At 37.5% G+C, this 26,672-nt stretch overlaps 1 protein-coding gene across 3 annotated transcripts; it reads right to left on the reverse strand.

Annotated features, from left to right (window-relative positions):
- Window positions 1-903: 903 nt before the first annotated feature.
- cxxc5a (CXXC finger protein 5a) lies at window positions 904-25,998 on the reverse strand. Of its 3 annotated transcripts, none has more exons than XM_042711003.1 (3): window positions 25,527-25,986; window positions 14,883-15,925; window positions 904-1,736 (listed from the first exon to the last, which is right to left on the reverse strand). In XM_042711003.1, exons 2-3 carry the CDS (start codon window positions 15,699-15,701, stop codon window positions 1,695-1,697), a joined length of 861 nt encoding a protein of 286 aa, XP_042566937.1. In that variant the 5' UTR covers window positions 15,702-15,925; window positions 25,527-25,986; the 3' UTR covers window positions 904-1,694. The 3 variants fall into 3 exon arrangements, with proteins under 3 accessions (XP_042566937.1, XP_042566938.1, XP_042566939.1); XM_042711004.1 differs by lacking the exon at window positions 25,527-25,986 and adding an exon at window positions 25,295-25,513; XM_042711005.1 differs by having other exon boundaries at window positions 1,483-1,737; window positions 14,879-15,925; window positions 25,527-25,998.
- Between the last annotated feature and the right edge of the window lie 674 nt (window positions 25,999-26,672).

A 26,672-nucleotide genomic window follows, 5' to 3' on the forward strand; every position in this document is an offset into this window, starting at 1 on the left:
CCCCAAAAGAACACACAAACAATCCATCCAAACAATTCACCCTCCCCGATGTTATCATCAGATGCCATAACAACAAGAAAAATCCAGATGCCAGAACAGCCTTACCTTCCCATTTACCTTAACACTGATTAGCTTTCACAGACTGCCAGTCAAGAGACATTGGCAGAGTATCAATAATTCATTGTCTTTTAATTGTGTTTTTTACCTTTAAATGTCAGACTGTACCGTACGCAGGAATGCAAAGATATTAAGATCAGTGAGCCACAGACAAAGCCAGCAGCACACTCTTCTTCACTGTTATTGTTATAAGTGTGTCAGACATCAAGTAGAAGAAGATGAAGAAATCAAAGACTCTTGATAAAACATCTTTATCGCATCTCAAAATGACATATTTTGTCCCATTGCTTTTTATTTTACTGTTTGAATGGAAAAGGGAACAATCTAGAGGATTCTGCGAACATTTCCATATTGTTATAACTTTTTTTTTTTTGTACGTTTGTTGCTGTTTCTTAAAAAACATGCAAATAGACAGACGTCAGAGCTGTAAATTTTTGACACAAATACATGCATTTGTTTTTATTCACAAAACCAGCCCATAGTTCTAATCCAATACAAACAAAACATCTCTTCTAAAATAAAAAGATACAGCCAACGTCAATGAAAACAAAACAAAACAAAAACAAAAAAATTTAAATCTTTTTCAGTGCGTTTGATAGAGCCGAGCAAGTGCTGTGGAGGGCTCCGTAAAAATTCAGACCTGTACACTGAGAACAATAATGTGACGAGCCGTAATAAAACGTAACATCACGTGGAACGTGATTCGACGTGATATTACGCGACATGATATGATGTAATCTGACATGATATAACAAAAGGCTGTCAGTACAATAAAACAAACTGAAATATTTAAAGTTTGGAGCTTCCAGTAGTAACAACCCTACAGAAACAATATGAATTTTATCTTCCAATTAAGTCGTCATCATAGTAGGGTTTTTAAAAAAAAAATGTATGTTGTATATTTGTTTATTTATAAAACTGGGTTTGTAGATTTTGGAATATTTACTTTCCCTTGAAAGACAAACACTGATCATTTTTTAAAACTATAAATTTAAATCAAACTTAAAAAAAAAGAAACAATCATAAAATACAGTTTATAAGTAAGAACAATGGTCCTAAATTACAATAGTGCTTGCCATTAGCCACTAATTTTAAAATATAGCCGTAAAATTTACATTCTCTACACAAGTACTGTATCTTTCCACACGTGAACAACATTAACACCAAACACAGAAATTTTGTTGATTGTCCACACTGAGTCCGCCATTTCTGTCTGTCAATGAACAGTTCCATGTCTAAGCCACAGAAAAAAATCTGCTGGAAAAGGGACAAAAAGGTACCAAAATGGAAACATATAAAAGGGAATGAAAGTTGCCATAGATATTTTTATGTTTAAATTTTTGGTTCAAGGAATAAGTAGGTGCATCCATTACTCGTTTGATTCTTTTTGTATTGTTGTTTTATTGTTCTGTATCTTGTGATGAAGTTTTTTTTTTCATAGTTGTCTTGTGTTTCTTTTCTTCTTTTTTTCACGTAGTTTGTGTTTGTCAGCCAGTGTTGGTGCCCGAGATGATCCAAGCGAGAGTTGGCATTGCACTTGATGGCAGAGTTTTGGGTGGAGGTCAGAGGTCACAGTCCTACTGGAACCACCGGAACGCTGCACCCGTCGGCAGCATCACCCAGAAATTACGTAAAAAAAAAATAAATTGCGGGATTGGAACAAAAACATACAGAACTAAATAAATTAAATGCTAGATAAAAAAAAAAAAAAAAAAGCTAATTACAAACTAGTTAAAACCAAAAACTTGACATTCATTCGAACGCATTCAAACTTTTTTCACAACTAAAATACTGATGACTCTCGAACGCATACAAACATTTTTCACAGCAAAAATACTGATGACTCATCCTGTACTACACAGATTTTTGTCCAATCACATGCTCTCTAGAACGTGAATTCCCCACCTCCGAATAACACCTGCAACGGACTAGCATTTAGCTAATTGGGTCTCACAAGGTGTTCACCAAACCACTTCATAACTAAAAAATTTATCCAAAAAATAACTACAAACTATGCACACAAATGTAAAAATTTATCACTGAAATGTAGGCCTACAAATGTCTGTATTATGACTGAAATCCAAACGTACATAGTCCGCCATGTTGGCTTTGTCATTGTTGCCAACCAAAGCATAATAATATAAAAAATTAAGCACATCAAGAACTTTCAAAACTTCTATGACAATAACTAAATTTCGTGCAAGTTGTAGGCCATCAAGTACTTTTCACTTTTCTATGACTATTACGAAATGTGGCATACTACTAATTTCACATACTGCTTTTCACAACTTGTAGGTCACTAAGTACTTTTCGCTTACTGTTTCAAGAGTACTATGAAGTCCAACATATTGCTAATTTCACAAACTTTTTTGCCTATTACATAGTATGTAAGTATACATATTCGGACCCAAGTTGTAGGTCACTGGGTACTTTTAGCTTACTGTTAAATGAATACTATTAAGTCCGACGTAATAACAATTTCACATACCCTTTTTCACCTACTATATAGCATTAAAGTATGCATATTCGAACGCAAGTTGTAGGTCACTGAGTACTATTTGCTTACTGTTTTATGAACACTACAAAATACTACTAATTTCACATACTGTTTTTCACCAACTATATAGTATATAAGTATGCATATTCAGATGCAAGCTGTAGGTCACTGAGTGCTTTTCGCATACTGTTTTATGAATACTACAAAGTCTAACATACTACTAATTTCACATACTGTTTTTGGCCAACTTTATAGAATGGAAGATTGCATATTCAGACACAAGTTGTAGGTCATCGAGTATTTTCCGCATACTGTTTTATGAACACTACAAAGTTTGACATACAGTACTACTAATTTCACATACTGTTTTTGGCCAACTATATAGTATAGAAGAATGCATATTTAGATGCAAGTTGTAGGTCAGTACTTTTCGCTTACTATTTATGAATATTATGAAATCTGACATACTGCTAATTTTACAAAGTGTTTTTTCCCCACTATATAGTATGGAAGCATGCATATATTTGAATGCAGGGACAGATGTGACGTGGATAAAGACAAGCATTTGACAAGCAATGAAGCTTCAAATGAACAAAATTATGTGATTAAATTCTAAATTTCATTCTACTATAAGCAGACACCATTTAGAAACTGTTTCCAGGCAAAAATACAGAAATCCACAGACTTTGGTTGTTTTGCATCCTTTCGCTCTCCTCTGCGGCCGTGTGATTCATCTAATTCCTTCTTCTCCCCATTTCCTTCCCTGTTCTGTCTTTCCTGCCCCCCTCCTCCTCTCCAGCCATGGGCCATGGCCCTGGCTCCACGTGAAACCCGATACGCCACATTCATTATTTAGTCACCACGCAGTCACGTCGAGCACCCACCACACTGCTCTCACTACGGCCTCTTTATATATCTCTCTCTCTCTGTATTCTTTCAGTGCTGCGCGTCTGTCGGTTTGGCGTCTGTGGCGGGACTCAGGTGGGCGCTGAGTCCAGGCCAGATGAGGAAAAGCAAGAAGCCTTGTGAGGCAACTTTGAGGTTGAAGGGGACTAAAGCTCAGGCATTGCTGGAAAGACATAACGCCTTCCCCCCAACAATGCAACACTACTGCGGCACATAATCTTAAACGTTTGCCAGCACTGGCCCAAGCCATGGGCAGCAAACACATCCCGCTCACATGATCACACATGCACCAGCCCACACACTCACACTCAATATCATTCAAGCATTCCTGAACGAGACAAACTAAGATGAACATGTTTTAAACACACACAGAAATATATGGGCTAGACTTAATGGACTAAACTAGAGTGACAACAGCTGGGCATATGTTAACTCTTAACACTTTAATTTAGCACTTCCTATATCATGTTGTAAATCAAGGTTGCAGGAGTATTGCTTGGATGAAACAACATTTTCATTGTCATTTTCATTGTCAGGCCTTTTTTTTTTTTTTTTTATGGCACATAAAAAATAAAAAGATACATACATCATGTCAGAAAACAATAAAAACAATAAAACATCAAAACTGAACATCCATATTGAATGCAAAATTGCAATTTTCCTTTATGGAGAAGACTATCCCAGAATGCATTGAGATAAGCTCATTAATTCAATACCAAAATATATTGGTAGAAATAATTGCAAAAGTACTATTTTTCCCAGTACTTATGTGTGGAATTTATTTTATTCTTATTGAAGCATCATATTGTTAGCTTAGCAACATGGTAACATCAAACAGCTTTAGAAGAGTTTCATACAAAACAGGGTGTCTGAAAATAATTTATAAAATTGTTTTTATGTATATATATATATATATAAATATCAAAAGAATATAATATATTATAAAAATATATATATATATAATATATTATAGATGCATATGTATGTGATTTTGATGTGTGATGCACTTTTTGAGGATTCTTTGATGACTAGAAAGTTCAAAAGAATGGCATTTATTTTAATAAAAGTATTAATTTCAAAAAAAAAAAAATAAATAATAAACACAATATTAAAAAAAAAACTTTCCAACAAAGACAATCAAATAATTATAAATTATAAACAGCATATTTTGAAATCAAATGCCATAATTTTCCAGCAAAGTCTTTTTAATCTTTTTAAGTCTTTAAAATATCTGTTTATCATCACAGAGTATCTGTGGTATTAAAATATTAATTGTGGTATTAATTTAAGAGACTTAAATGAAAATTTAAGTAAATACTCATTTCAAAACAATGCAACATGCATACGGCTGACTGCATGTAAAAATAAAATGCAACACTGTGGGTGTGACGCCACAAACCACTAGAAGTGACCCTAACACCCTGACCTTTGGCTTATCGCCAATCCAAACGCCCAATCCTCTTTCAGAAGGCGGCCACTGTGACACCTGACCCAAATCTACACAAATAAAGGTTCCTACTGGTTCACCTCTCCAATCTCATCATTCCTCAAAAGCGTGAGTTTCCAAGGTCATCATTCCTGCAAGGTGTCAACCAAAAGATCCACCATCTTAATCTGTGTTTATTGATTTTCCTATGAATAAGTTACCGCTCCAATCTGCTGAGGGTTCAGTTTCCAAAAGCAAATTATACACTTTACCTTTAAAAAAGACCTATCTAAAAAATATCAAATTAACACTAAAATTAATTAAATAAGCATTACCTAAAACATTGTCAAAAAGACTTAAAATAAATCATCTTTTTTGCATCAAAGTATTTATTTTATTTTTTTTAAGTTTAGTGACTTAAATGTAAAATAAAAACAGCACTGACACTGGTTATTAAATATGCACAACTGTATACAATAAATGTTTGAAATAATTGCAAATTTTACATGTTTTTAAAGAAATTGAAAGGCTTGGAAGAGCCAGGACAATTTTTAATATAACTCCGATTGGATTCGTCTGAAAGAAGAAAGTCACATACACCTAGGATGCTTTGAGGGCGAGTAATTTTTATTTTTGGTTGAACTAATTCTTTAAATTTATAGTGACAGTAAAGACATTTATAATGTCTTATAATATGAAAAAAAAAAAAGTTTCCACAAAAATATTAAGCAGCCAAAAACTCATTTTAAGCTCTTATTGATTATAATAAGAACTATTATTAATAACTGAGCATAATAATTTATAATAACTGAGCACCAAATTACTGCATAATGATTTCTGAAGGAACATGTGACACTGAAGACTGAAATAATGATGCTAAAAATGCAGCTTTGCCATCAAAAAAAAATAAATTACAATTTATAATATATTAACATAGGAAACAGTTATTCAAATTTTAACAATACTTTACAATATTACAGTTTTTACTGTAGTTTTGATCAAATAAATGCAGCCGTGGTGAGCATGAGACTTCCAAACTTTTGACCAGTTGTGAACAAACATTTTCTTGTTGAATTTACAGCAAAAACAACTATATTGTGATTAATAATGTCATATACTGTCTCATACTGCCATATCAAATTTTTTCAGGAAGTGTCCTTGCTGATCTGTCTGTTGCTTTCCATGTCTTTGTGTGTGTGCTGTATGCAGCCCTGTGGTCATGTGTACCTTCGCTTTGTGAGTGAGTGTGTGAGTGTGTGTGTGTGTGTGTGTGTGTGTGTGTGTGTGTGTGTGTGTGTGTGTGTGTGTGTGTGTGTGTGTGTGTGCGAATGTGTGTGTGTATGTGTGTCAGATAGAGATTCAGTGTGACAGATACACACAGAGAGAGAAAACCAATAGGGTGTCAGATGGAGGTGCAGGGTGACAGCTTCTCTCTGTGTACCCATACCAAGAAGAGACCGTCTCCCCCTTTCAGAGCTCTGATACCACCATCATCTCAAATCAACCCTGCACTCTCTAATATGACTGTCATGACACACACACACACACGTTTACTTAGCGATTGAAATGGGGACATTGCATAGACTTCTATTGGTTTAAAATATAACTATCACCATAAATACAATATCCTAACCCTAGAAGAACACATTCTGCATTTTAACAAAAAAAAAACACATTATAATACATTATATTTTTTATATTTACACTGAAAAGTTGATTTATTCCAGTGAAAAATATTAGGCAATTTTGATTGAATCACCTTGACTACATTAGGTTACACTTTTAAACATATGAAAACCTTTTGTATCTTTAGAATGAATGAATGAATCAATCAATCTATCTATTAATTCTTCATAAAAATAAATAAAGTAGGCGTTGCTAGTTTGAGCTGGACTAGCTAGAACTGAGCTGATTTAGCTGGTAGGTTAGCTGATCTTCCAGCCTCAACAGCTGATGAACAAAACCCTTCTGAATCAAAACAGACCAGCTTAACCAGATAAGACCAGTAAACCAGCTTAGTCTGGCTTAAGGTTTTTTTTTTTTTTGCTAGAAGCTAACATTCATAAGTGGAAGAAAAAGTTTATATATAAATGTATATATATAAAATATATTAACACAGCTAAAATAAACGAACGAGCAGTTATGCAGCCACGTGCAAGCAGGTATGTATAAAAATGTAAATCACAGTATGCAGCCAACAGAAACCAAAGCTAAAAAATCTTAAAATGAAAAACAACCTAAGACCATTAACACAGCTAAAATAAACGAACGAGCAGTTATGCAGCCACGTGCAAGCAGAGCTCTAAGATCTTGGGATGAACGTGAGCGTCAGTCCGGCGGGCCTCACGCTCCTAATTCTCCTGTGCTTCTTTTATATCCATTCAGACGCAGGCTTCCTAAAATAATTCCTCACATCTCCAGTCACTGAGGTGTGAGGTGGCAAAGGCCTTGACCGTCTGCACGCTACCTCCCCCCTCACTCTCCCCTCTGTTTTTATGGCTCTCTCTGAGATGCCAGCAATGCACTGTGAAAGCTGCAAAACACCCAGTACTGCAAGATTACTCCCTGCCTTTACCCTCTCTCTTAAAACACATACACACACTGTTACTTTACCATATACACACCAATACAATACAACTGTCAAACACAAACGTGAATATAGCTTAGTTAAGCCTGCTAGGAGCTTGCTGACCAAGTTAGTCTTGATGATTAAGCTAGTTAAGACTCCTATGATGATAGATAAGACTCCATGTTTTTATTAAACGTGATGAGATGATAAGCAGTCTAAACACAAAACTTTAATGCTGAAACTGGTCAGCCTTCATGAAGCTGGTTGGCCAGTTTAGTCTTGCTGGTTAAGTTAGTTAAAAATTCCAAGCTGATAGATAGTATTCGATTTTCTAATTAAAGATGATGTGATGTTAAGCAGTCCAAATGATGGAACTCTACCGGTGAAACTGGTCGGCGTGCATGAGGCTGGTTGGCTAGATTAGTCATGCTTGTCAATTAAGTTAAGAATCCCATGCTGATAGATAGGATTCCATGTTCTAATTAATGGTGATAAGATGTTGAGCAGAATAAACAGCAAAATGTTATTGGTAAAACTGGCATGAAGCTGGTAGACCAAAATAGTCTTGTTGGTTAAGCTAAAAGAATACCGTGCTTATGGATGGGATTTCATGTTCTATTTTACTGTTGATGAGATGTTAAGCAGTCTAAACAGCAAAACATTACTAAATGGTGAAACTGGTCTGCCTACATGATGCTGGTTGACCAAGTTAGTCTTGCTGGTTATGTTGGTTAAAAATTCCATGCTGATGGATATGATTTCATGTTCTTATTAATGATGATGAGATGCTAAGAGGTCTAAACAGGAAAACTTTACTGGTCAAACTGGGCAGCATGCATGAAGCCAGCTCTCCAAGTTAGTCTTGCTGGTTATGTTAGTTAAGACCCTCATGCTGATAGATAGCATCTCATCAACATGAATATGATCACAAAATTCTAAACCATTAAAATGGCAAAACTGTACTTGTGAAAGTCAGTCTGCATGACACTGACTGGTCAGGTATATCTGCTGGTTAAGCTAGTTAATAAGTCTGGTGGGGACACCAGTTCATCAGCATACAAAACAGAACATACTTGTATGTTGGTGATCATCATGCAGTGCTGGTGTATTGGTGTCCCCACCAGGTTTCTTAAATTATTTAATAATCTAGAGTATTTTGGTGGTAACCAACTACAGTGGGGAAAATATTTATATTGATTTTGTAAGTTTGCCCACTTACAAAGAAATGAGTAGGTTTATTTTAATGGATAGAGACAGAATATCAACCAAAAAATCCAGAAAAAACACATTATATTAAGATTAGAAATTGATTTGTGTTTCAGTGAGTGAAATAGGTATTTGATCCCCTACCAACCAGCAAGAATTCTCGCTCCCACAGACTGGTTATGTGCCCATGTGGAACACAGATTAGTCCTGTCACTTTAAGAAGTTACTCCTAATGTCAGCTCATTAGGTGTATAAGACACCTGTCCACACAATCTGTATCTTCCATTCCAACCTCTCCCACCACCGTGGGCAAGACCAAATAGCTGTTAAAGGAAGTCAGAGACAAGAATGTAGATCTGCACAAGGCATGAATGGGCTAGAAGACCATCAGCAAGAAGCTTGGTGAGAAGGAGACAACTGTTGGTGATCTTGCCTCATGGGGTAAGAATAATTATGAGAAAGGTGAGGGATCAGCCTCGAACGACACGGGAGGAGCTTGTTAATGATCTTAAGGCAGTTGAGACCACAGTCACCAAGCAAACCATTGGTAACACACTATGCCGCAATGGACTGAAATCCTGCAGTGCCCACAAGGTCCCCCTGCTCAAGAAGGCACATGTACAGGCCCATTTAAAGTTTGCCAGTGAATATCTGAATGATTCAGAGAAGGCTTGGGAGAAAGTGCTGTGGTCAGATGAGACCAAAATTAAACTCTTTGGCATTAACTCGACACACCGTGTTTGGAGTGAGAGAAATGCTGACTGTTACCCCAAGAACACCATCCCTACATTCAAGCAGTCAAGAGGTGGAAACATTATGCTTTGGGGCTGTTTTTTGCTAAGGGTACAGGACAACTTCACCGCATTGAGGGGCAAATGGACCATGTACTGTAAAATCTTGGACAAGAACCTCCTTCCCCTAGCCAGAACACTGAAGATGGTTCATGGATGGGTCTTCCAGCATGACATGACCTGAAACATACTGCCAAGGCAACAAAGGAGTGGCTCAAGAAGAAGCAGATTAAGGTCATGGAGTGGCCTAGCCAGTCTCCAGACCTCAATCCTATATAAAATCTGTGGAGGGAGCTCAAACTTCGAGCTGATAAAACGACAGCCAATAAACCTTAAGGATTTAGAGAGGATCTGTAAAGAGGAGTGGACCAAAATCCCCCCAGAGATGTGTACAAAACTGGTGACCAACTACAAAAAACATCTTACCTCTGTGCTTGCTAACAAGGGTTTCTGCACCAAGTACTAAGTCATGTTTTGCTTGGGGATCAAATACTTTTTTTTGTTTTGTTTTTTTTGGTTGGTATTCTGTCTCTATATGTATAAAACTACCATAAAAATTACAGACCCTTCATTTCTTTGTAAGTGGGCGAACTTACAAAATCAGCAGGGGATCAAATAAATATTTTCCCCACTGTAGCTTCATGCAGGCCAAGAACCAGACCAGAACCAGAATTATAAATTGATATGTTGTGCTCTCTTTGGTTTCCACAGCGCTGTTTCAACTCTGTCTAGTAGCAATAAAACAGCAGGTGCAGCACATCTCAGACGCTTAGTGCAAACTATTCCCATCGTGATAGGCGCTCAAATTAACATCTAGTTAAGAAACCATAAACCGGCAGCGCTTTATGTTTTAGACACATTTTAATCACATGGGCTCCCTGAGACGCCATCAGACGTGACCTTGTTTGACTCCACACTGACTGGACAGCTGGGGGAGCAGACGTGGCTTGGAATTATCCAACCATTTTTAATGACTGAAACGTTAGTGACACAGCACCACCCTTCCATTATTATTCTTACGGATTGTGTTTCAATGAGTCTGTAATCAGCAAACAAAACAACAACCAAAAAGATAATAATTAATTATTTACAGTTTTATTTATGTGGAAGACATCAAATGGACAAATCTAAAATCCCCGTGAATATAGCAGATGTCAAATAAAAGGAAACATAAGTACCTTCAGACTAATTTAATAATTTGGCACTTTTTTAACTAAAAAGAGCCTAATGCATATTAGGCACCGAAATATCAAACATGAGGTACTTGAAGAGATAAAAATAATTATATATATTATAAGTGGAGATAGATGAACAGACTGTAAATGTATTATTTTCTTCAAACCAGACAGTACAAGCATATACTAAGTTCTTTTTAGACAAGCAAGAGTCACCACAGATCAGTTCATGGTAAACTCTACCAATTAAATTGAAACTACTGATATATTTCAGAATGTACAGTATATGACCTTTTTAGAATGTTTATCTAAATCAGAATTGCTTCGTTTGTGGAAATCTTTTATTAATTACACTACCAGTCAAATTTGTCCTCTCTTCTGCTCACCAAGACTATTTATTTGATCAAAATGCCGTAAAAACAGTTTAAAAGAAATGTTTTCTATTTAAATATATTTTCTAAGACAGTAAAGATGTTTGTTTATTTTTATTGTCACAAAAGATTTCTATTTCAAATAAATGTTCTACTCATAAAAACACTGAAAAAAAAATTATTCCACATAAAGGTTTTCACAAAAATATTAAGTAGCACAAATTAAACATGAATAATTCTAAATGTTTCTTGAGCAGCAAATCAGCATATCAGAATGATTTCTGAAGGATCATGTGACACTGAAGACTGGAGTAATGATGCTGAAATATCAGATTTGCCATTACAGGTAAATTTCTGGTTTAACACATTTTAAAATAGAAATCAGTTATATTAAATTAGTAATATTTTTGCAATATTATGATTTTTACTGTATCAAAAATTAAATAACTGCAGCTTTACATTTGTGCATAAAAAGCTTTTTTTTAAATATTACAAAATCGTATCCAAAACTTTTGAATGTTAGTGTATTTGGTGATTATTTGGTGGTCATTATCCACTAGAGTTTTTATTAAAGGGGTCATATGATGCGATTTCAAGTTTTCCTTTCTCTTTGGAGTGTTACAAGCTGTTTGTGAATAGATAAGATCCCTAAAGTGGCAAAGACTAAAGTCTCAAACCCAGAGATATTTTTTATATAAGTTAAGACTCGACCATGCCCTCCTAAAACGCCTCATTTAAACATATATCCCCCACATATGTACATCACTGTGTGGGAAGATTTGCATAACAGCGGCCAAATGTTTACACAAAGACAGAAGGCATAACTTTGATTCTTGCTGTAGTATTGTTGTTGCAGCCGCCGCCATGTTGTGGAGATGCTGTGTTTCGTTGCGAAAGCAAAACTTCTTTGTTTCCTCCCAAAAAAAGACAAAACAACAAAAAATCAGTTAATAAGTATTTACAACACTATTCCAGAACATTACAACCCAAATATTCCGGTGTTCTGACAAATAATGCTGACTCACAGCCTGTAAGTACGTTTTCATATTTAAAGAATTTAAACGTGAGTTTTAAGCAGTGTAGAGTAGCGCTTGTTTTTTGACGTTTCTCCGATCACAAATGCAGACATGGTTTTATGTTTACCCGGTGCGATGCAACGCAACACGTAAAAAGACAATATAAGTCAGTATAATCAATAATTATGTCCCCACTGGATGCTACAAATGCCTCATTTGTAATGGGTTTTATTGGTTTTGTCTCGTTGCACCGGCACATGGCATCACAGTATGGTAAGGGGCGTAACATTTCCGTCACACACTTGAGGTATTCATCCAATCCCAACGCACTGGATAACTGGCCAATCAGCGTACACCTCGCTTTTCAGAACGATGAGCTTTGTAAAAAATGACGTGTTTCAGAAAGGCAGGGCATAGAGGAGAAACAATAATGTACAGTATATGGAAAATAATGCATTTTTTGAACCTTAAACCACCAAATACACCAAATACAAAATAATGTTATTTTTTAGAATATAGTGAAAAACTTCACTTTATTGTAAATTGTTCAAATTTTTTTAACATTATTCAAATTTGGGGCCTTGTATAATCCAAATAACTCGGTTGACCTCAGCAAGAAGTTTGTAGGACCATCAGCCCCCACTGATGAGAGAAAGGAGGGGTGGGCCATTCGTCACTGACACCTGGTGCTCCAGATGACAGCCCTGTGGCCAGATGGATTAAGTTCTACATAAAAACACATACACATATACGTCCACATCATGCCCACTGCAACATCATTAAAGGATTTGTTCACTTCCAAAATAAAAATGTCCTGATAATTTACTCAACCCCATGTCATCCAAGATGTTCATGTCTTTCCTTCTTCAGTTGCAAATAACTTTATATACTTTTTAACCACAAAAGCTCATCTTGCACCAGCCCGACCTCACGTATTACCTAGTCAGATTGGAAGGGACACACATAAAATACACAGAAGTAACAACCAACCCACCTACCTAAACTAACTAAACACAAATCTAAACACAAAGTGTAAAGCGCATGGCGCAGGTGCACTCAGGGCATGTCCAAATCCACTTTTGCTATTTTAACGACGGAAAAACAGTTGGCGCGCCCGGGCGCATGGTCTAAACGAGTTGTCCCTATTCTTTTAATGAGTAATGCGTGTTTTTTGGGCGTAACATGCAATAAACCAATCAGAGTTTCATCTTCCATTCCCTTTAAGAGCCAGTTGCGCTCGTGCCATGACGGATTTGTTATTTACATGGTGGAATTTGGCAAACGCAAAGACAGAACGCGTCTCCGAGATGAAACGGAGCTACTCGTGTGCGAGCAAATAGATAGCCCAATTGTGATACATGCGATGACTATCCATTATGACATGTAGGCATTTTTATATTTAATTAGCGTACAAAAAATTCTTATGCATTGCAATCCTTTAATTTTTAATATTTGGCATGTTTGTGTGCTGCTCTGCGTCCCTGTGTTTAATAAGCAGTGTGTACGCGGGTTGTGGACTCGCCTATACTAACACGCTCTTTAAATAACTAAGAAAAAACATTGCGCCAGACTTTAGACCAGGTTTGAGTTGGTCTATGGCGCAGTCTATTTTCAGCTCCTTAAAATAGCAATGCGCCAGCAATGGGCCTGAACACACCTCTTTTTTTAGACCAGCACGCCCATGGGTGCAGAAATGGGTGCAAATGCATTTGGTAATTAAACGACGTGGCGCTGGACGGGAAAATGCGAACAGCACCGGACTGAAACTAGCCTTGCGTCGCATTGCGCCGGGTGTATGATAGGGCCCCCAGTGTTTACAAAGCGAACGTGCAAAAAAAGTCAAATGCCCTTTACAAAAAAAGGTAAAACAACGATGTCTGACTATTTTGAAGTTGGAAAATTAGATGGAATTTTTTGCTCTTTCCTACCTTTTTTAACCGGAGTACACAGACAAAGAGCTATCCATGCATGACCTTTCCAAGGTGATTACGTAATGCGTGAATTTGCAGATGCGTATCGCTGTGCTAGTAAAAGCCGTGAATTTGTGGTTTAAAAGTATATACATTTTTATTTTTTTTAGAAAATGACAGATCATTTTGCTAGATAAGACCCCTATTCCTCAGTTGGTATCGTGTAGAGCCCTTTGAAAATATATTGAAACTGCTATTTGGACCTTCAACCCATTGGCCACCATTTAAGTCCATTATATAGATAAAAATCATGGAACGTTTTCCTCAAAAAACTTTATTCCTTTGTGACTGAAGACAGAAAGACATGAATATCTTGGATGACTTGGGGATGAGTAAATTATCAGGTTTTTTTTATTCTGGAAGTGAACTAATCCTTTAAACATACCACCAGGTTGACGAAACCACTTCAATATAATTCTTGATCTTAACAAAAACAGCATCTCTAAAACTGCATTGCTCTGTAAAACCAAACTAATGAATGAAGGGACCTATAAAAGCGGCCATACCGGAGGGCGTCATGTCTCTAAGGAGTGTCCTAGTACTGTCAGGGAGGCAGGATGTGGGAAGAGTGACGTGATGCCGCAGTGGGGGCAGATTAGAACAAACCCCATGGTGCATATCTTGCCGTATTTCCCTCCCCCGCTACTGTCAGTGCCACCTGTCACCCCAAAGCCTCATCTCCCAGCCTAACCCTCAGCAGACACCGCCATCGTGTACAAAGTTCACCCAAATTAGAAGCAAGGAAGGTTATTACGCTTTCTGGCCACAAAACATACTCTCTGTAACATTAGCGAACAAATGCAACTAAGTAAGTTCACAGAGTCTCAGTATCGTTTACCTCCAGTGCAGCAGACGGTTTCTTCTTGAGCTCCTCGCACTTGCGGAACTTGCAGATCTGGTGGCCCGTCTTGCGGTTCCGGCAACTGCTGCACTGCTCGCAGTTAATCCTGCGCCGGCAAGGTGGGCACATCCCACAGCGTTTTCTCTTCTTCTTCCCGGAGTTAATGGCGGAGGCCAGCTCGCTTTGCACTGGGTACTCCGTCAAGCTGGCCATGTGCAGCGCGCTGTCGGCGAGGAAGACTCCGGCAGGCGTCATGATGAACAACCCTGGGTTAAAGGGGAAGCCGCCACTGCCCACACCGTATGGGAAGTCTGTGTGACCCCCCACCGTTTCAGCCACTGACGCCCCTTCCAGGTCGACCGTCCCCACCTCGCCCCCGCCCACTCCCATTCCCCCCGGAAGCAACATGTGCTCCATGCCCGCCCGCTTAAGTAGCGCAGCTGCCTGGGCAAAGTGCAAAAGGCCGTTCTGTCCCTCCAACACCTGCTCCAGGGTTCGGTCCAGCTTGCTCGGCACCAAGGCCGAGACGGAAGGCTGCTGCGGCTGCTGCTGGGCGGGCTGGGGCTTGGCCGCGTGGCTCTTTGCCTGGCCGTTGTGTTTCAGTCCGTTGGCAGTCTGGGGGCACACGGCGGTGTACTGCGAGAGGGTGCGAGACCTCTTCAGGCTCTTGCTGAGGGGCTCGCTGATGATGCCACTCCGGTTGCGGCGTTCGATAACAGGGCTGTCCTCCCCACAACTGCGCTTGTCCTGGTCCTGGTCCGTGTCCTGGTCCTGGGCCTTGGGTGTCCGGCTGCCCTCCGGCTGTCCGCCAGACATGGTCCAGCCACGGGGTGTGACCGTGGGAGGGGGGGCAGGGTTGGGGAGGGGACGGGGGCTGGCGAAAGGAGGAGCCAGGCAGCGCTCGCAATCCGCTCAGTGCCCAGGTGAGGGTGGAGCCTCCCCTTAACGGGCAAAACGGCCAGCCAATGGCAGGCAGACCCCAATGCCCTTGACTCTAGACTTCAGCCCTCATCCACATCTTTCTGCCAGCAACCTGTAGACTAAGACACAAAGACACAAAGAGAGAGAGAGACAGAAAGATGTTGAAAGCATTCTGATTCTTAAAAGAGACCTTGACTGCAAAAAAGCTGTAACTGAGAACAGTGAGCGGCAATTTGGGCCTTTCTCTCGCATGACTCCAACATTTTATTGAGTGCTGTACCAATGCCCCTACTGTGCCTGAGAAATCAATATGTACATTTATCTTCAAACACTATGTAGAAGGAGTAAAGCAAAATGAGACAGACGTGAACAGTAGCACAGCCAGATGCTGTGACAAAAAGCACCTCGAATAATAAAAGAAAATGGGAAATAAGTAAACCATGAAAACATTATTTCACAATTATTCATTTTCCACAGCAAATTGGTTTACTTTTCAGAAAAGCACAACTTACTGTTTCTGTAAAAGATGAGACAGAGTTGCTTCACCCAAGGTAAAGCAAACAGTACAACACACTGTACAGTAAGCTTGACTGAAGAAACCAATTAACTTTAATGTCAACAAACCAATAAAAAACACGATAACACATAGTGTGAATAAATCAAAGTTATTGGCCACTTCAGTCAACTTCTCAATGAAGTAAATTCCTCTTAAAAGTGTGATGTCACCTGTGCAAGCATAAACCCAATCACCCTCCTTGAAACAATGTACAGAGCACAGGAAGAATTCCCCTCCAAAAAAAATACTCTTTGAAACAAAGTACAACACACTCCCAAATGCACACCAAAAAAAAAAAAAACACTCAAAAATGCAGCACATCACTACTATACCATATGTACACTTTTGCTACATATTTCACTGACACATTGTGAATCTGAATGTTACCGTGATACCCTTGATAATCTATAATAACATATATCTGCTGTGCTTTTCATAAATAAATAAATAAATATTTCTACAAAAAAAACATGATTTATTTAAAGTAAATGATGCATCAGCTATCTATTGTTAAATGACTTCAACAATGAACAGCATATGCCATTTTTTATGTGCTAATATAGATATGTCTCTAAACAGAACATTACATTTATATAAAACAAAACAAATTCTTACTGTATTAGCAAATATCCACATTTTGATAAAACAAAATATATGGAAATAAAATCTATTTTGTTTTAATTTGCTCTCTGTATACAGTATTTAGATTTTAGTTTTAGAACCCAGGTTATATGTCAACCCTGTTACCATCATGTTTTGTGCCTAAACTAATTACTTCATAAAGACATATTTTCAAGAAGTTAACTTTCCAAGGACACTTAATGTCTCCTCTTTTTTATCATTATACTTTTGAGAATAGTCCCCCATTTTAAAATGTCATCCATGCTACCGTATTTTTTATAGTAAATAGTTGATAACTGACAAGTGAATGTCTGTAGAATTACCAAAATCGAGTTCTAAGAAGCACATATGTAGTTTTATGACCACAAGTGCAAGGCTTGTAATGTCCAAAAAAATAAAAATAATAACCTGTTCAACCCTGTTACCTCCCCAAGGGCCTAATTATATCCTAGAGTGTTTTATCCCAGAATAATTCAAATGTATTAACGGTAGTTTAAGATGTCACTGTGTAATTTATTAACACTTTATCTGTTAGAATGTTTAAAATCTCTGAGAAATGTACTTTTAAAATAACATTAGCAAACTTGAAAAGGCGCCTATTTCGTAACATAATCCAAAGAGACCCATTGTCAATCACGCAGTTAAATATGGCACATGACAGAATGCCGCTGAACGACCGGACACAGAATTTTACCTCATGACTGACTCCAAATGCCAAAAACTCAACTCTTGTTTTTTACTGGCTGCCCCCAGTCCACAACAGAGACATCCACAAACACCCACACACACAACCCCACTGAGAAAAGCTGAGGAAATGGCCGGGCCAGTCCTTATAAGGAAAACAAAGGGACAGGGAGGGAGAGAGGAGAGGATAGGGGGTGGTGGAGGGGATCTACGCAGTGTGTGGAAATTGGAAGGCCAGAATTAGTGGGAGGTAAAGCTTCAAAGGCAGGAGCGCAGCCCCCGCATTCTCCCCAGCTCAGGGGTCTGTGGCGCCAGCGGACCACAGCCAGCCTCTTTCTCTCTTTCTCCTTCCCAAACCAGGGGCCACACTGCACCAGGCTGCCTTACCTCACGCCTGCCAAACCTTCCCCGCCACACACATCTCTTGCTGGGACTATGGAAGCACCCAACCTTCACGTCCCAAAAGCACTGAAATTACATAGCAGCATTTTCATTCAGTATTAGCAGCAATGACTCACTTCCCATCCAAAGCTAAGGAGAAAAACATGTCTCTAACGGACCGTGCTAGCTTTCCATGGACAGCCCATGGTTTCTCTTTTATCCTGGCTTTGAATGGCTATATGGCACATCTCAAATCCGTTCCACTCTTATGGTTGCTGCACCAAGCCAACAGTTGGCCACACACCACCACACACCAAACGTTATCCTAGCAGCGTGTCACAGTCCATCCCCATGATATACACTCTTATCTGTGTTATTGTTTTGTTTTTGAAATTCAGGTTATGATATGCTGTAATCCAAGACCAATGTATGCTACCATTCTTTTTTAAAAGAAACCAATACTTTTAATCAGCAAGGATGCTTAAAATGTATTAAAAGTGACAGTGAAGACACTTATAATGGTACAAAATATTGCTGTTCTTTTCACCTTTTTATTCATCAAAGAATCCAGTAATAATGTTTTTCACAAAAATATTAAGCAGCACAGCTGTTTTCAATATTGATAATATCAAGAAATGTTTCTTGAGCAGCAAATCAGCATATTAGAATGATTTCTGAAGGACACTAAAGACTGGAGTGATGATGCTGAAAATTCAGCTTTGCCATTATGGAAACAAATTACATTTTAAAATATGTTAAATTAGAAACAAATATTACTGGTTTTACTCTATTTTGTTATTAAATATATGCAGCCTTGGTAAGCATATGATATTTTTTTCCAAAGCCTTGAAACATCCTACCAACACCAAACTTTTGTTTAACGTTCAGATAAAGTCAAAACGCAAAATGTGTAAGGAAGAGGAAGAGTGAACAGTCAGATGGGGTAAGAAAAAAAGCAAGGGACAGGTGGCTCAATGTTAGCACTACTTGCTTAATCACTGCTCCCAAAGTAACCATTAGGGTGATGGAAATGGGCCCACAAAATGACTTAGCAAATAAGCCCACTGGACATAAATGAATCGATTTGCTTCCTCCTGTTTTCAGAATTTTTTTCCCGTTAGGAGTAAATTCAGTCACACACTTCCCAGTGAACCGGATGCTATCTGCGGTAATACGCTACCATTGATCTCAAAGTAAATAAAATGCAAACACAGTGTGTGATGGTTACTAAGCATTGTCAGTTCTTTGTTGTCTCCATCTGTTCCTGTAATATATGACCTGTGTTTGCAGAGGTCTTGTAAAAGCTGAAATAAGTGAATTTGTCTGCCGCTTCCTCCACATCTGCTCCCGTCAATCACAATAACCTCTTCAACATCAGGTCCACCTCAAAGTTAAACTATCTTCCAGTTTCTCTGCACCTGTGTCACAGTCTTCACTGAGGACTCAAATCAAATTATGTCCACAACCATCACCTAACTTTAACAATACTTCCATCTAAAAACTAAAGACTCCCACACACTTACTTTTGTCTGAAAAACGCGCTCTTCCAACATTTTTGTCTAATTAATTCACAGATTTTTCAAATTAAGTCACAGATTTTTCAAATTAAGTCAAATCATTGTTATTGCAGCACTCTCATTTCTCTCATTCCTCCTTGACAGTATTTTATTTCCACCGTATATAATTTCCATGCATTTTGCATGTGCATAAATCCATCAAAATTTACTAGCTATGCTATTATAATGACCAGTACCAGCAATTTGTCTGTCCACACTGAACTCAATACGGCTGCATGATGTGACACAATCTCAGAACATATTTCAATGTACAGTACAGTTGTGAAGATACATTTCGGAACAACAAATGACATTTAAAAGCAGCCGGGGCCACCAAAATAGAAATAGGGGATGCACAAAATGGAAATTTTAGGTGATACTGATATGATGATGATACTTATTTATATTTTTGAAGGCGACTGGCAATATATTGGCAGATATTAGATATCTATCTACCTTTTGTAAGACTGAATACAAAAAATGCTCACCTTAAAAGTCACATTGAAAACTACTTTTAATTTTAAAAAAAATTGATCTTACAGGCAGGATTTAAATAAATATATATTTGTGATTAAAATTAGGAAGGCTAACTAGAAATAAACCCATGATCACTTGGCTACCGAAGATCAGCTTTTTACTATTCAGACTGATAAGGATAACTTCAAACTTACTGGCTAAAACCTAACCTTCTTAGGCTTTGACTTCCATGTTTAAAAGTCCCTGTTAAAAAATTACTTAACACACAAGTTACGTAGATGACTCAGGGTACACCAATAGCTGACACAGATGTTGTGAGGTTCAGGTTTAGCAAAGGGTTGAAAAATTTTTATGCACCTGATTGTGTGCTCGGTTTTAAGAGATATATGCCGTACCTCAGGCCACACACTGCATTCTCTCCTTTGCGGCAGCGCAATGCCTCACTCACAGCTGTAAAGATGGCAAGCCAGATCCCAAGGCAATTAACCTAGGCCCATTCAAAAGCATGGTTATGAATGATTGTAATGCTTTGTATTCATTCAAATAGAGCTTGTGTAATCAGACCCTTAACCATGTAATCAGCAGCTCAGTAGAGGAAACATAATGACACATTTATTGCTAATGTGGAATGTCAAAGCTCCGAAATATTACAGAAAAAGGCATGAAGTCAGATGAGTCAATAAATAAAGCAACTAAAAGAATAATCAGACTGAGAACAAACTGTCTCAAGCAAGACCATCATTCACAGACAAAGTCTCATCTGTCATATGGTCAGAATCAGTTCAGCTGATTAATCATTCATTGGTTGCGTCTGTCAGTCGCTTCACACGAAATTCAGATACAAATGTAAGAAACGCTTTTTTGTTCCATCCTTAAAGTGAAAGTAACATAATAAATTGATATAATATAAAAACAAAACACATCAATCAAATCAACTCACCAGTCTATTATCTAACCTATCCACTCTACACAACAAAAAAAATAATACTTGACAGGATAGAAAAAACAAAGAACAGGACCGGTACTGGTATTGTAATGGCAAACGGCAACCTCATATGATCTAAAAACAGAAATGAACCCATTAAAAGTGAGGATGGAAAATAAACAGCTCTTTCCTAAACTTGTCATTAGGTTACATAAACTACAATATTCTATTTCGCTTCAAGTCCAAGGTGTCACAAATGTAAGATATTAGCATTATATTATTCTATTATCAGATCAAATGAAAAAAGAAATCACACCGAAAAGACAAGATAGCATTCATAAAAAAAAAAGAGACAAAAAGGAAAAAAAAAAACACAGCCGAACAGTAAAAAGAAACACACACCATACAACTTTTAAAACCACTAAAACATCAGATAAAAATAATTCTATCTAACAGTGTTGCTATAACTGTTATGTGACACAGACGTCTATTTGACATATACATTTATCTGATCAATTACTGCATACTCAAACACATACAAAACTCATAAAGTAAACGTTCAATAACTCAAGATACTAATACCTTCGAAGCTTGTATTGTTAAAGTTGGACTGACTGAAGCTGTGTTTATGTTCTGATCAATTTGAACCAATCTGTCGCACAACAATGACACAATGGCACAGAGTAACAATTTTGGGCTTCATCTTTTCCTCTCTCACAGTCATTGCAGTCAAGGACACTAATAATATATAAATAAATATTTCTAAAATATTAAGATGGCAAAAGCAAAATGTGTCTGAAAAGTGTCAAATAATATTGATTTGGTCAGCATTTATAAATTGGGTAACTGCAATACCCTGGGTGTCAAAAAGTATAAGAGATAAAAGTAGTGTGGCTGTGATAGCCACTACACTCATATTCAGCAGAATCATTAATGTACTAAAGCACAAGATAATAGCTCCATAAAGATGAGTCTGGAGAGTTTTATGACTGATATCGCTACATTAAAAGGAAAGAAGTCCAGTAATGGCTAATTACACCCAAACAGCAATTTGAGAGGACGGTTTTAGAAATACTAAACTTTGCTTCCTGTAAATCCTTAAAATCTTTAAATCATAGGCATAGATTCTCCTCTAATTTCCATCTGCTGTCTTCAACAATTATTGTTCATATATGACAGTTACAATGTGTCTTTACAATTTACTTTGTTTTATGTTGGCTGGAGTTATGAAAATTATATCTCGGCTGATTAACTGGAACACACATTCATGTCTCCGCAGTAGACTATTTAAACATTCATGTTAACTGACAAAATGTATTAACTTATGCATATTTAGGTTTGCAAGGGCTCTAATGGTAATATCATGTGAAGCTGTTTGCAAAGGCAGCTTATGCCTACTCCCTAGGGTCAAACATGCGACTAATTGGTCCTCCCCCTATTGAATAACAACTCTAAAACAGACAATTCTGCAGTGAACTATACTTAAGTTTTGAAGTATCAGTTTTATATATATATATATATATATATATATATATATATATATATATATAGTAATGTATATATATATATATATATATATATATATATATATATATATATGTATGAAAAAAATTACGCTGTATTAAACTTACATATTTTGTACACACACACACACACACACACACACACACACACACTATATATATATATATATATATATATATATATATATACATATACACACACACACATATTCAGTATGTGTGTGGAGTGCATGTATACAAAATCTAAAAGTTTAATACAGCATAATTTTTTTTTTCATACATTAGAATTCGCAATGACTGTCATACATTTTTACCATTATTTTTACAGAAAAATGTCAAAAATGTCAGTGTAAGAATAGTCTGTATACCAATAAGTCTTGTCAGGCATTTAGAACAAGAATCATTAGATGACATTAAAAGACTCCATTTAAGGATCAGACCCAAAATACTAAGTAGGCCTAGCTAACTGTCATTTTAAATCTTTACCCATCTCTGACACAATCTTTCAAACCACTAAGTTTTACCCATTTGCATTTGCCAGCAAGACGTTTTTTAATAATTTAAAATATAATAAAACTTAGCATCATCGCTTATATATATATATATACTATTATACCCATATAGCATTTACTGTCAGGTATGTTTTTCATTACATCATTAATCACGTGTGTGTGTTCCTGTATATATGTGTGTAAATGTTGTAAATCATAGGCATAGTGTGTGGTGTGTGTGTGTGTGTGTGTGTGTGTGTGTGTGTGTGTTATGTGTGTGTGTGTGTATAGTTTATAATAATTATTTATTTTTTTATTATAATTTATAATAATTAATCAATTGTATACATATTTATTTGACAGCAGTTTCAGTGTGGAGTTTATGTATGTATGTATGTACTGTATCTATGTATTTTTATTTATTTAACAGACCTACATGTTTTCTCTCTTTTCAGGATTGCTTGGTTTCTCTCACCCCAGTGGGAAATGAAAGACTAAGAGGGGGAATATTTTCCCTAATGCAGTTTATTTTGTATCTATCTATCTATCTATCTATCTATCTATCTATCTATCTATCTATCTGTGTGTGTGTGTGTGTGTGTGTGTGTGTGTGTGTGTGTGTGTGTGTGTGTGTGTGTGTGTGTGTGTGTGTGTGTGTGTGTGTGTGCGCGTGCACTGGTTTGGGTGGTTTATGAGGACACAAATTTGTATAATGGCAGGGCTATGACACAGGTATTACAATAAAAAATACTAAATGTTTTTTTTTTGTGTCAGGGGTAGGTTTAGGTATAGGGCGATAGAAAATACAGTTTGTACAGTATAAAAGCCATTACCCCTATAGAGAGTCCATTTAAACCACCAATACCAACATGAGTGTGTGTGTGTGTGTGTGTGTGTGTGTGTGTGTGTGTGTGTGTGTGTGTGTGTGTGTGTGTGTGTGTGTGTGTGTGTCTTACTGTAAGCCTATAGCCCAAAATATAATAATAAAACAATAATATAACCAAATCATATAATACTGTATCATAATACATTTATGTTTCAAAAACAATCCATTTATTTCAAAAACAATTTTTTAGAGTTTGTCAATCAAGAACACTAAACTTATAATATTTGTAAAATGTCCAAGACAAATTTAAAGTAATGGATAAACCATTGCCACTGAAGAGCTGAAGCAAAGAGCAGAAAAAAAATCACTGTGAGGTTACTTCTCAACGTCACGCAGGCAGATATCAAATAATTCAGGTAATGCGGAGTCCAACGTAACATCTCCCTCAAGACACACACACACACACCTATCTATCTCCCCCTGCAGCTGTCTTTCTTCCTCACACCGCTTCACACACACACACACACACACACACACACATACTCACGCATGCATGCTCTCACACGCAAGCACTACACACGAACACACTTACGCACGAGACCCAGAGAACGTTGACAATAATTCATGTTTTCAAAGCTCGCTCCGCCAGATGTGGACTTTGCCAAGCGGCGCCCTGAGCATTTGCATAGCTCAAAGTTAAATGCGCTTGAAAACTTCTCCAACTCTTTGCGTAATAGCGAAAAGTTAATGACTGGTGGCAATCACACAAACAGTGCGTGCATGAGCGCCGCGCGCTGTCGGCCGCGGACTGCAGCAGTAAATCCCCGCGCGCTCTCCGCGGCGACATCAACCTGATAATATCCTCTCGGCGAACAATGAAGCGAACATTTGTGCCTAATTCCTCCGTGATGAGTTCAACAAATCACCATAAATCACGAGCGACTAAACAGAGAATTTGAAATACAATCCAAAAACAACCTTTTGTAATTTGCAGTATACCATTATATTAACGACCACCGCGTTTCAGTAACACACAGGTGTGCTGCTGCTGCTGCTTCTGCTGCTGCTGGCAGACCAAAAGTTCCGCGTCTATAACATAACGCATCATAAACTACAATACCACCTGTCGTTACATGCTGGAGCAACTATCATAAACGTCATCGGTATCATAATTTTACTAGCAAATTATCCAAGAGAGTGTTAAGTTTGTACAGCCCACCGCAGCATTGAAATACGATTAGAATTTGTATATTCTGTCATTTGATTAAATGTGATACTTGCATTCTAAAGAAAAAAAAAGCAATATTACTTCCTGGGAAGCGCAGGCTAATCGTGCTTCCATAAGAAAAATAAAGCACAAATCAAAAATACCTAATCAATATTCTCAATTATCTAAAAACATTCTCCCGATCTTAATTTAATTTGACATTAAAGCGGCACAAAAATACCTTTTGTCTAGACTCAATGATCTGAAACCTGGGTCTCTGCGGTGCCAGTGTACGGTCTGCAGCAGCACGACTGACAATGTACGGCACAATCATTCTCCCGTTCTCCCAGCCAACAAGATCGTTAGGAAGATGACATCCCAACTTTGAGCAGACTTCAACAAAGTACGATTCCCCCCCTTTTCGATGTATCTGCATATTTGCAAACACTGGCCCCTTTTTTATTCGCACCTACCAAGGCAGATCCGAGCAGAGGGGAGGGCTTCCACTGTCCGAGCGCCCCTTCTCCAAGCCTGTCGCAGAGATTGATGGCAAAAAGAAGAGAGAAAAAGCTTATTCTCCACTTCCAGAAATCATGTAGCCTTCGACCGTGCCGAGCGCGTGAAGAAGAGAATAGTGTATTATTGCTAAACGTACTTTCTGGGAAGCTGAGCGTGTGGGCTCACCAACCTTTCGATTCTCGCAATCCCACCTCTACATCCAGAAGAACATGCAAACACATTTCATAGATTTTTGGAGCTTCACGTAAAAACCGAACTGGACTTTCGGCGTCGCTGAGACGGAGAAAACACACTGATAAACAAAGACATTTCGCGTTACGCGGCGCTTCTTTTTGGCGACGTTTTAAATGTCGAAACGGAACGTGTAGGGTGTTTCTCGATGTGCACGTGCATTGTGAAAGATTTGAGGGTTAATGTTACGGACGGAGATTTGTAGCGGCTCTGTCCCACTTTGCACTGTGCAGACTGTGATATTTTTTTCTCTAGGAGCAAAAGTTGATATGTCGTCATACCGCTTTAAGACTGAACTTCCCTTCAACACATTCATATTTACCATCAAACAATGTCAGAAGGATGCACGTGGTGACTGCATGACTTTGTAATCCTACTGTTTGGCTTAATTTCGAGATATTTTTGTTACTCTACGGAATATATTATTATGGGAAAATAAAGTATAAAAGCAAGTATAAAAAAAGTATAAACACATGTCTGAACTTTTTGAAACTTTGTTATGCAAATAATATAATATTAATATATTTATTGTGTTAATTAATATTCCGCATCAGTGGAGCTCCGAGTAAATTCTACAGCGATACTAGCTACATCTTATGGGCTGCCATTTTATTTTATGCATTATGGATGAGTGATGTGATGCTAATTTTTTTAGTCTAGTTCTGAAGTTATTCAAAAACCCATTAAAATGCATTTTATTTTATTATTATTATTATTATATTTTATTGCCAAATAACAATAATAATAAATAAATAAATAAATAAATAAATAAAAGTCTCTACCTCTTTGTTCGGGGTCATGTTTAAAAAAATGATTTTAATAATTATAGAAGGGGCAAATAAATCCTAGTTGTGTAACTGACTGTAAAT

The sequence above is a fragment of the Cyprinus carpio genome, chromosome A21, assembly GCF_018340385.1.
Source record: "Cyprinus carpio isolate SPL01 chromosome A21, ASM1834038v1, whole genome shotgun sequence".
NCBI classification, from domain to species: domain Eukaryota; kingdom Metazoa; phylum Chordata; class Actinopteri; order Cypriniformes; family Cyprinidae; genus Cyprinus; species Cyprinus carpio.